General features: G+C 39.1%; 1 protein-coding gene across 2 annotated transcripts; it reads left to right on the top strand.

Annotated features, from left to right (window-relative positions):
- Positions 1-66: 66 nt before the first annotated feature.
- On the top strand, positions 67-11089 carry LOC109197618 (interleukin-1 receptor type 2). 2 transcript variants are annotated; one of them, XR_003216832.1, is made up of 11 exons: positions 67-365; positions 489-566; positions 2739-2991; positions 4949-5141; positions 5590-5758; positions 7775-7837; positions 8103-8235; positions 8339-8493; positions 9170-9314; positions 9701-9740; positions 9939-11089. XR_003216832.1 is itself a non-coding variant. In XM_019353065.2 (10 exons), the coding sequence occupies exons 2-9, from the start codon at positions 491-493 to the stop codon at positions 9274-9276; spliced, it is 1149 nt and encodes a 382-aa protein (XP_019208610.1). In that variant the 5' UTR covers positions 68-365; positions 489-490; the 3' UTR covers positions 9277-9314; positions 9701-11089. The 2 variants fall into 2 exon arrangements, 1 of the variants encoding a protein (XP_019208610.1); XM_019353065.2 differs by having other exon boundaries at positions 68-365; positions 9701-11089.
- Positions 11090-11455: the final 366 nt, after the last annotated feature.

Consider the following 11455-nt stretch of genomic DNA (forward strand, 5'->3'; position numbering starts at 1 on the left):
TCCATTTACCGCTGGAGACTTGGAGACTGTATTTTTCAATTTACACTTGAAACTTTCTCTCTGAGCTGCACTGCAGTTGAGGAGACTTTGCATTGTTAGTTTCAGTCTGCTTTTCTTTACAAGACAGTTTCCTTCTTCCAGTAACCCTTAAAATTGCGAAGTTCTGTTCCTGCTCAAAGAGCATTATGTAGCATTTGAGGTTTATATAAACAACTCCTCAAACGGAACAACACAAGTCATTCATGAGGAATGAGGAGGAGTGAGAGAACGAGAAAGGGAGAAGCAAGCAGAAGAGGAAAAATCTGAGGCAGAGTAAAGTTCGGTCGTTCATTTCTGCTGATCATTGCTGGATTTTAAAGGCTCTAGTAAGTTGTTGCTTTCACTACCTAAAATTTTCCAGTTGTTACCTGATTGCCATTTTTTGCTGTTTATATATTTTCTAGCATGAACGCTGAGTTGTACATGTTGTGTATCTGTGTGTTTTTCAGCCATGGACTTAAGTCTAGTCCTGGTAAGCTTTGTGTTTTTCTTCAGGCTGTGTGGAAAATGTAGAGGATCTGAAGAGGGTGAGTTGAGTAACACTGTTTTACACAATACACAGACACACACACGCACACTCAGACACAGACACACACACACACACACACACACACACACACACACACACACACACACACGCAGCATGATTTTTACATGAGCTACCTTATGGAGCTGCTGATCAAATGTTGGAAAAGTACAACCACTAAAAGGAAATGTTAACTGTACACTAAAAATTCAAAGTATTTTGATGAGTGATGTTTTTTCTAATCCATGATTAGAAAAAAGAAAACTGATCCTAGGTGACGGGTCAGAACAAGTGCAATTCAATAGACTTTTATGGAAAAGTCAACATTGGACCAAGTTACCGAGGAGTTAAAGTGGATGACATGGATGATGTTCCAGCACCTTCAGTTAAATAATAATTCAATCTGACACACAGATTAAAGTATATTACTGTGGAGTTAAGTTTTTAGTGTCCTGCAGCTTGGTGTTGTTTCTGGTGATAGCATGGACATACTTGCAAAGTTATAAGAAAATAATGACATCCCACGAACCACTCTGTGCATTCATAGTCCACATGACGACTGGCCTTAAATGGAGTAACTTTGTGGATTTTCCAGGGAGAGAAAACAAATTTATTACTATGTATATTTAAGGTGATCATGGTGATTTCACTGAAATCCGGCCACCTTTCCATGCTCCTTGTCCCAGCCTACACCCCCTCAGGCTGAAGACAAGGCCCATATTCAAGACTAATAAGACATGGCCTGAACTCTTGCCCAACTCCAAGAATGCTTTGCACTAGCTACATGGCATTGATTTGCATATCAGAACATAGAAATGTCAGATGTCAGATGTCCACAAACTCCTCAGAGCTTGTGATGCTTGCTTCAAGTCAGGTGACACGGCCCTGTACAGCACCGCCACAGCTGAACTGAAGGTAGGCATCAGAGATGCTAAATGTGTTTACACCAAGACAATGGAGGACAGCTTCACAGACCACGATGCAAGGTGAGTATGGCACCTCAAAGCTACCACGTGTTCCAACACAGATGCCTCACTGGAGGAAAGGAGTACAATCGACTCTTTGCCCAGTTTGACAAGAACACACCTGTCCTGAGCACAGCAACAACACCCACACCTGATGCACACACTATGGGCCTCTCTGTGCAGGGATATAAAGCAATCCAGGTGCTCATGTCAGGAAACAGTGGAAGGCTGCTAGCCCTGATGGAATACCTTGGAAAGTCCTGAAGGTGTGCTCCAATCAACGAACGTCTGTCTTTACATTTATCTTTAATTTAGCAAAAGCCAACCACTCAGTGAGCCACTATTATCCAAGTTCTTACAAAGCCTGCTGTGGACTGTCTGAATAATTTCAAAGCTGTTACGCTCACTTATAATGTAGTGTTTTGAAGTGTTTGATAGACTGCCAATGAGGCAAATTAAAATTGACCTTTATCCCACTTTTGACCCTACATCAGTTTCCATACATCTTAAAACAGGTAAACAGGGGACACTGTTACGATCCCTCGTGACCTAGTACCAGTTAATCTAAAACAGAATGGGAAATATGTACCAATGCTCTTCATCCATTATATTTCAACATTCAACATCATCTTTCCAGATATTTTGACCTTACTGGATTTCCACACTCTCACTTGCACCTGGATCAAAGATTTTCTTACAAACTCACAAAGTCAAGCTTGCTCTCCACCTTTCCTCCACCATGTCATGTGTGTGTAATGTGGCTCTTTTGGCTTCAGTCTTGGTGACCTCTAGCTGGAGAAATTTGTGGCCGAGTGTCAAGCATCTACAATGAAAATTAGCACCTCAAACATTGAGGCCACTGTTCTCAGTAAGAAAATGGTGGACTGCTGACTCTGGATCAGGCACAAATTTCAACCCAGTTGGAAGAGTTTAAATATCTCAGGATTTTGTTCATGAGGAGACAGTGGAACGGGAGATCAGCTGAAGGATTGATGCAGTGTCAGCAATGATGTGGACACTGTTGGAGACAGTGGTTTGTTTAGACTGCTGCCCCCGTGACCCAGACCCACATTAGTGGTAGAAAATATATGGGCGGATGGATGTATAGATGGATGAACATTATCTTTGACTTTGAAATGTTTGATTTCTCAGCATTAAAAGGTTAAATAACTTTTTTTCTCTATTCCACACTTCCATGTATGTTGCAGAGAACTGTACTGACCACAAACTCCAGTTTGAGAGGGTTTTCTCTGTTCCTGGAGATGTGGCTATGCTGAGAAGCACACTGGTCTCCTCAGACGTCTTTGACTTCAAAACTGTCCCGTACAGCATCACGTGGTACAACTCAGTGTCGGGCCAAGAAATCAGCAGTCAGGCTGGTCACATCATGGTGCACGAGGACACCCTGTGGTTTCTAAAAGTAACCATGAATGACAGTGGGGATTATGTGACCATACTGAGGTAGGAAGCACTAGCGTCATGGTTCTGGGCCTTGGACCCAGTATTTTGAGTTTCCTGTGTTTTTGTGATTGTTTTACAATTTAATGATGATATTTAAGTTCCGCTAGTTAGTCTTGAGTCTGTTCTTTTCAAGTTCCTGAGTTCCCTGGTATTCCCAGTTTAGTTTCTTGTCTGTTAGGTTCCTCTTGTGTCTTGGTCACTTTCCCTTTGTTGCCTGTAAGTGTCTGTCGTGTTATCTGTGTTTACGTCTCTTTCCTTCTGTGTCCCTCTCACTCAACACCTTTGTCATGTCTGTGTTCACCTTACCCGTTTCCACGTTCTCCTCCTTGTGGTTGTCTCACCAGTCTGTCTGTGTCCTTGTGTGGGTCTCAGTCTGCATGCCACTTCCTGTTTTATTTTGATGGTCCCTTGTCTCATTGTGTTCAGTTTTGCTTCCCCTGTCTCGTTGTGTTTAATTTGTTCCTGCTGTGCTCCCATGTGTTATCACTTTCCTTATCACCCTTTTGTGTATGTATTGTTTCAGTCTTCTCTTGTCCCTCCTCCGAGTCTCTGCTCACCTCCTCATTCCTCTCATTGTGTTTCATGGTTTCAAGGTTTCCTAGTAGTTTTCACCAGTTTAGGTTATTTCTGCATGCTGGTTTTTCCTTATATTATATCCTGGTGTTCAGCCCAAAATAAACGGCTCGCTATTTGTTCCTAAGTTCACATTTTCCTGTGTTGTCTGCACATGGGTCCGCACCTCACCTCACATGATCTTCACCCGCAGATCTTGAAATATTAGAAAATAATAGAAAACAGTAAATTACACAACCGATGTGACTGCTTAGTTTTGATTATGAGAACTCATGCAAGAATTTTGTACACAAAAAATAAATACTGTTAAAAAAGCAAGAGCTACATGCAAAAATATGTAACTCAATTTCAATATAACCTGAAAGATTCTATTATACTATACAGCGGTCCCTCGCTGTTACGCAGTTCACCTTTCGCGGATTTTTTTGTGCAATTTTGCATGCTTTTTAAAAATTTTGTACAGCGCATTGTGTTCTGGATCCTGATTGGCTGTAGACCATTGTGAATCAATCTTGTGCCGTGTCTCCTGTACAGTACAGAATGAATGCAGCTTGTCAAATTTACATAAATCTTCGATCGCTAGCAGTGTGACTCTGAAGTGCTGTACTGTATGTTTGTAAGTTTTCTCCCCAACAAACACAACAATGTCGACGAAAATTTTTGCACTGTCAAAGGCTCCTGCGGGTGCCTTTGGTTTCATTCTATAATACTGGACTTATTTTTCTACAAAGGTTTGTGTTTGAGTGTTTAAACAAGAGAGAAAAGCGTGAAAATGTTTCCGCCTGTCTGAGAAAAGTGTATAAAGCGTGTAGTGAGGGGTTTTACAGCCTTAAAACACTATAATAATTGTAAAAAAAATAAAGTTGGCTACTTCCTGGATTTCACCTATCACGGGTTATTTTTAGAACGTAACTCCCGCGATAAACGAGGGACCACTGTATTCTATTTCAGAAGCCTAAAATAAATATAGGTGGTGAAATAGAGACACGATTCTCTGGGGGTTGTGACTAAACAATTAGTGAACTAAACCAATCTAATAAGAATCCAGTATAACCTATTTTAATATTTAGCCTGTAATGTAAGACAAACATATTGATAGTATTAAAGTTAGATGGCTTTTCCACTACACTGATTTTATATTTAAATGCTGCACTTAAAGTATACATGCATACATGCCCATTACCATACTTTCCAGCTTAGATGTCTTGATATCTACTATAGCAGGTAATAAAGATTTTACACATCATTTCAGATTTATGCAAATTTAAAGCACTTTTTAATTGTCATTTGAGTTTGAGGGTCAAAAATGCCCCTCATTGCTAAGACTAGTGTGCCTAATTATCCATTCATTCATAATATTTCTAATTTTCTAATTTTCCAACAGGACTCCTTCCCACTGCTATAGACAGGCCTGCCGACTGGTGGTGGAGGAAAGACTTCCAGGAGAATGTGGAATGCCAAGGAAAGCTTTTCAGCCACTTACAAAAGGAGTCACTGACAACCTGAGCTGCCCTCTGAGGAACGAAATGAATAAGCTGAACAGCTACAACATCTCTTCCTCCATCAAGTGGTACAGAGTGAGTTCTCCAGAATTCTTGAGTGCTGGCATGAAACCTAATGGTTTTAATGGAGAGAGTGCACAGTAGCTGCAACCTCAACTATTTACTACCACTATTTCAACTTCCATCAATACCAGGAATGTATTGAAACTCTGACACCAGTGTTTAAAATCTACAGTTTGACTGAAAGCAGATCCCAGTATCCATGTGTCTTTTGTTGGTATATTTTCATCTTTTGTGCAACTGCAACTGTTTTGAACTTTCACATTTTAAAAGTACTTACTCAAAAGATCAATATCATCCTGCTATCAATAGTAGAAATGTAGTTGGCAATCACCTAGTGGCACTCAAATGGGATCCCAGCGGCTGTAAACTCACCAACTGCACTGTTTATCATAATTTTGAACAGATACTTGTCTTTTGTTTTGTGAATTTGAAAACAAGACCCATTTGTTTCTCCTTCTAGGGTTGTGACCCCATAGAGGACGGAACAGGCGGCTTTGACTATTGGGGCACCAGACTGAAAATTATCAGTGTGGAGCTTCAACACAAAGGCACCTATACCTGTACTCTGACATTCACTCTGGGTGGAATCAAAGGGTCTGTATCAGAGTCTATTAAAGCAGAGGTCAAAGGTGAGATAGTAGAAACAGAAAATGACTGCAGCAGTTTCTTTGTCCATATGTAAAGGTGATTTTTCTAATAACAGTGATGACACAGTAAACATTGTTTAAATTCTTACCATTGTTCCTGCCGTCATTGTTTTTTCTATGGAACATAGCATGGGGCAAATTGGTTTACAAGACAAAATAGCAAAATCAACAACTTGCCAATGACACGTCATTAGCTAAGAAGCATACTGTGAGTAATTACCCTTTCTGAAACTTGTACTGAGTATTTCGAGTAGTATGAACCAAAATGTTAGCTGAACCGATAAACACATCTTTACTAGGGTCAGAGCATTTCCCCCAGGACTCAGAGTTTCTGCAATCACGTGCATTAAACCTCGTTAGCCCAACATGAGAGAGCCCAAGACCTCCCCAAAACCCACCATCCAGACATCTAGAAGGGAGTCTGTTTATGGGGGTCCAGGTGGTCAGTGATCTTGTGATGGCTTAGGTTTGCTTACTGTAAACTGCATAGTGGAAAATATCATTCCTTTCCAACATATCTTTGTGATTGTCCAATCTCTACTGTAGACTACTGTACTAGAGATGGCACGATACCACTTTTTTATGTCCGATACCGATTTCATAAATTTGGATATCTGCCGATACCGATATAAATCCAATATAGCGTATTTTATAATCAATAAAACGTTTTTTAAATATCTTGCTACATTTTTTATAAGTTCATACTCAAGTTTGAAAAAAGAAAACAAAACTAAAGCTATTCTGTTATACCTGTATGCAAAAAATACACTGCACCCAAAATATTTCATAGTTCAGCAACACTGATCAATCAAACAAACTTAAACCTACACCATCCTTCCTTTTCTGGTATTTTAAAGAGTATTTAGCGGAAATATTAAGCAACCTAACTAACAGGGTTGCCAATTCCCAGCAAAAAAAAAAAAAATAGGGAACCACCCCTCACCCTCCACCTCATAATGCTTAATTGACGTAATCAACTTTAATTTAATGCACGTGTAAAAAAATAAATAAAAATAAAATAAAATAAAAATGCACAGAAATCAATAATTTTCCCACAATAATTAAATAGATTCAACATCTTTCTTGAACAGAATTGCAGACTGCACACATGGTATCTTCCCAAAGGAAAAAGTACTACAGCTTACTAGGTTATAAATTTGACTTAATAGTTCCTATATACAATAATGGATTTCTATACATTTTACATCTGATGAAAACTTGTGTAAGATTCAGATATTTATTTATTAAAAGCTAGACATGAGAATAAGAAAGAAAAGTATGTCTTTGTGCCCCCTTTCCCTGTTAATGCCCTATCTGGCCCCCTGGCAAAACTTTGCTAGATCCGCCCCTGCACAGTTACCAGCCGTCAGCTACGTAGAAAAGGATCCTGGTGTAGAAAGTAATATTAAATAAATTCTAACAACAGCTTATCACGCTTAAACGTGCTGCTGTTGTTTATCCGCTGGTTTCTTCTTTCTGGCGCAAAGTGGGCGATAAACAAACAAGAGAGACGGAGTCACGACAGAAAAGCCGATCAGCTGATCATTGATCAGTTTCATAATTGAAGTAGGAACAGGAGAGGGAGGGAGAGAGAAGAGGCAGTCGCGCTATATATTGGTTGTTAAGCTTAACGTGGGAATGCTTTACAAACATTCAGAGATGAACTTACACACTTGCTTTACTTCTCTGGGATAACTTTCTGGGAGATGAAATGCGGTTTGGTAGTGAGGGTCCAAATGCTCAACCAGACCACCGACAGGTCTCCCACGCCACAGCCGCTCTATCACGTGAGGCATATTCCTCCGACGTGCTAAGGTTATGAGCTTAGTTACGCCATGTCGCAAGTTTTGTGGGGTGCTTTTGTGATATTTAATGGATCGGATTCCTTTTTTTGTTTTTCTCTGATATCCGATCCAGTAATTTAGGTCAGTATCAGACCGTAATATCGGATCGGTCCATCTCTATACTGTACACGGTATTTGATGTTTTCTATTTCAGAGAGTTACTCTTTGGTTCCACAAGTGCATGAACCCTCCAATGATATAATCAAAGCACAGAGAGGTAAGTCTTCTAATCTATGATATTCTGAGAAATGTGGTGTTCTGTTGATTTAATATTTATGCATCTCAGGCTTCATAGGCCAACATATTGTGTTGAAAATCAAAGACTTCTTTAATTTTTTCCATAGTGCAGGGAGATTCCATATTTTAGGATGAACATAACAATGAATATAAAAATGTTTCAATAAATACATTCTTTGGTTGATAGAGCTTAAAGAAATACAGTTTAATATATATACTGAGTTACTGTTTGTGCATGTGTTCAGGGTACAACTTCAGTAAAAGGTGCCTGGTGTTTGTGCCGGGTGTCGGGAAGCCTTCTGCTTATCTTTATTGGTTGGACAAAGATGGATTCTTTGATACAAACACCTCTCACCGTGTCCACATGTTAGAACAGCGGTCAGTACCTTAAATCTCCATCAATTTGTTTTATGTGGTAACTTTTGAGACCGTTGACACTTTTGGGAATTTTTGAACCATCTCATCTGATTGTCCTCAACAGTTTGCTGCCCCAAGATGGCTCCAGTAAAGGTGCGTGGTTAGAGACCTGGCTGATATTTTCTGAGCTGAAGGAGGAGGACTTCTACATAAACTACACCTGCCGTGCGTACAGTGACAGGGGCTTTCCTGAAGGATATTTCAGTCTGCAACCAGCAGGTAAAAACATTATATCTCACCTTACTTTGCTTACTAACCTTGAGGACTAGTGTATTTTCTCACAATCAGTTAATCAGGTAATCTTTTCTCTAAAATATAAAAAAGAAAGAAGTCAAACTGACTGGTCAGTAGGTGGTGATTTCTCTTATCAAACAGAGCTTTAGAGCAGCTTAGGACTGTTACCATGACGATGTACCCCAGTAAGAAGTGAACCACCTTTGTAACAGTGAAAAAAAAAAAAAAATTGAGCTTAGTGAAGTTACCTCACTAAGCTATTAACTTCTTTCATTCATGTAGACCAGTTGTATACGATTTCACATGGGATAATTTTATTACCATGACGACAGATGTTCAAGGTAAACAAACTCCCAGTCAGACTAATCCCAGGTCTCAGCACAACAGCATTTAATATTCAATCTTTTAACTACAAAATATTAAAGGAGTCTATATCTAAAACATTATCTGTATAAGATATTTATGAATTGTTACAAACATGCATGAATGACAGATTATATTGGAGGCAATTTAATTAGAATTAGTTAAAGTGACAGAAATGTGACTGTATAAGAGTTATGATTATTATTTAGGCTTTTTATTTATTTAGCTTATTTCATTATATTTTTAAGGTTCAATCACTGTTTTGACATTTAATTATCTTGGTTGTTCATCTCCACAGATTCAAACATCATCGTTGTGATTGGATCTGTACTCGGTGGTGTGATGGTTGTCCTTATTATCACTTTCATTGTCTACTATATTTCTAAGATCAATGGTGTGCTGTGACTCAGACTAGCATTCCCAGTCCTCTTTATCAAACACAGGTAAGTTCAGCTGGATAATTATTAATGTGCTGCTTTATACATCTTAAAATTATAATGATAGTAACGATATTGTGAGTTTATATTAAATACTGTGCTCCACAATGGGATAGGATGTGACCAATGCTTTAACCTTACTTTATAAAATACACAATAACCCCACACTCATGTGCTGGTGTCCTGACACTTCCTCTCAGACCGCTTGAATAACACTTTTCTGAGAGGTTGTTATGAATATTTGATCCACTGGTATTAAAACATGTCACCAAGCTTAAATGTCTGTCTTAATCCACTGCCGTTATGGTGGTGCTAACAGCTCTGACTCTGCTATATACTCCTCTGTGACACGCCTCGTTCACACAGACGGCTGTTTGTCTCGATGTTTCCAGGGTTACCAGGGTGTCCAAAGGCTGCCAGATTGAGTTGAGGGTAATTGTTGACGCAATAACAGAAGAAGACGAGATGCGGGAGTTAAAATGTGTCACTCAGAACAAAGGAGGAAGACGAGAAGTGTTAAGTTATATTTTTTGTCTTTTGTTTGTTGAGACCACCTCAACAAACCAAAGACAGGACAACCAAACCTTGATATGTAAAAACACTAATCTACCTTTGCGTCTCTGTCTACAGACTCCACCTTTACATGGGCGGTTGTGGCTGCAGGGGCTGTGACCTCATTCCTCACAGTGGTCTCTGTGTTTTTCTACGTCCTCTTCAAACCTAGAAGGAAAAAGAACATGGATTACTTTCTGGCTCAGCAGAGCAGCACCTTCTAGCTCTGACGCTGTGCACGCTCCCTCATCAGAGACCTCCTTTTAAACGTTACATTTTACATCAAATTGTTTTTGTTATGCATTATTTCCGTGTGATATCCAGGAGCAGCACCACGTCTTTTTTAGAGTTGCCTGTAAAATCCACTGCTAAAGGCTGCTAATCAGCAAATGAATAACTTTATGTTTGTTATTGATGTTATAGTTTGCAGTGGGGATTTACTGGAATGAATGAAACACTGACATCACTGATGTTTTGACACATTTGGATAATGATATGTCAAGACAATGAATGGAAGTTTAACTATTTCCCACCAAAACTGTATTAATGTGCTTATTTTGAAAACAAACCTGAAGATGATACATGCTGTGTTCCAGCAGATTTCTGTCAATTTAGCTCAAATAAGGTCAGCGTTCTCAAAAATGTTTGAGGCACTTGCTTTTGTGCTTATACTGGACATCCGTCTCTCTCTGTAAGAACCAGCAGTAGTCAGCTGTCATGCTCGGTTTAAATTTTACCTGATGTCAGTTTTCCATTACAATGTCACAATTACTCATGTCGCTCAAATTTCGTGGAAAAAAGTCAAGATGAGACTGTAAAAAGTGTATCTTCAGTGACATTGTGACGCTCATTAGTCGATATGCTTTCAACATCTTATCCACAAGATCAAAAGGCTCCTCTGCTCCGTGGCTGCCTGCACGAATGCTTCCCACGTGCCGTGATTAAGTTGGCTTCAATTTCCTTTTGCACTCAGTGTCAAGCATCAGGTCCCAGATTTCAGGACGATCAAAAACACCTTCATTTTGACTTGACTTTTTTCCAGACTAAACTTCTTTCTTAAATGCTGAAACTCTGATTCTGTCCAGTCATCTTCATTGTCCAATACTTGGAACATCGTCACAAAAAATTGTGAAGTGTTGTATAAAAATGGGGTTCACATTTGGAGTCAACAAGTCATATTTGTTAAATAAATTCCAGTAGCAAAATGCTCCCTGATGTACTCTGTGAAATGGCTACTGAGTGTTTATACTGTGTATGTGTCCATTTTAAAAAGCGCAATAAATGTTGCAAACTTTCATATTTACACATTTAAATGACAGAACTAGCTATTCTAAAAGAAATTGTTTAAGCAAACCTAAGACAGGTAAAGTGAGTTTTTTACTTATATCAGTACAACATCATTATAACTATAATACACTGCTGTGTATTAGCTTCATTTGCTATCATGCAGTAAGGCTGGATTTTGCCTGCATCAAGTACATTTTGGAAAGTTTTAGGAAGAATCAAAGAATCAAATCCCCAGCATTAGAATAAAAATACTGGAAACTGTCAGTGACACCAAACAGTTATATCTTTAACTTCTGTTCCCCAAACAA

Source organism: Oreochromis niloticus, linkage group LG16, assembly GCF_001858045.2.
Source record: "Oreochromis niloticus isolate F11D_XX linkage group LG16, O_niloticus_UMD_NMBU, whole genome shotgun sequence".
Lineage (NCBI taxonomy): Eukaryota > Metazoa > Chordata > Actinopteri > Cichliformes > Cichlidae > Oreochromis > Oreochromis niloticus.

Coding starts and splice junctions, on each gene's coding strand:
- LOC109197618 (XM_019353065.2), top strand. CDS start 491: ATGGACTTAAGTCTAGTCCTGGTAAGCTTTGTGTTTTTCTTCAGGCTG. Junction 5,142..5,589: donor CCTCCATCAAGTGGTACAGA/GTGAGTTCTCCA, acceptor TTCTCCTTCTAG/GGTTGTGACCCCATAGAGGA. Junction 5,759..7,774: donor TATTAAAGCAGAGGTCAAAG/GTGAGATAGTAG, acceptor TTTCTATTTCAG/AGAGTTACTCTTTGGTTCCA.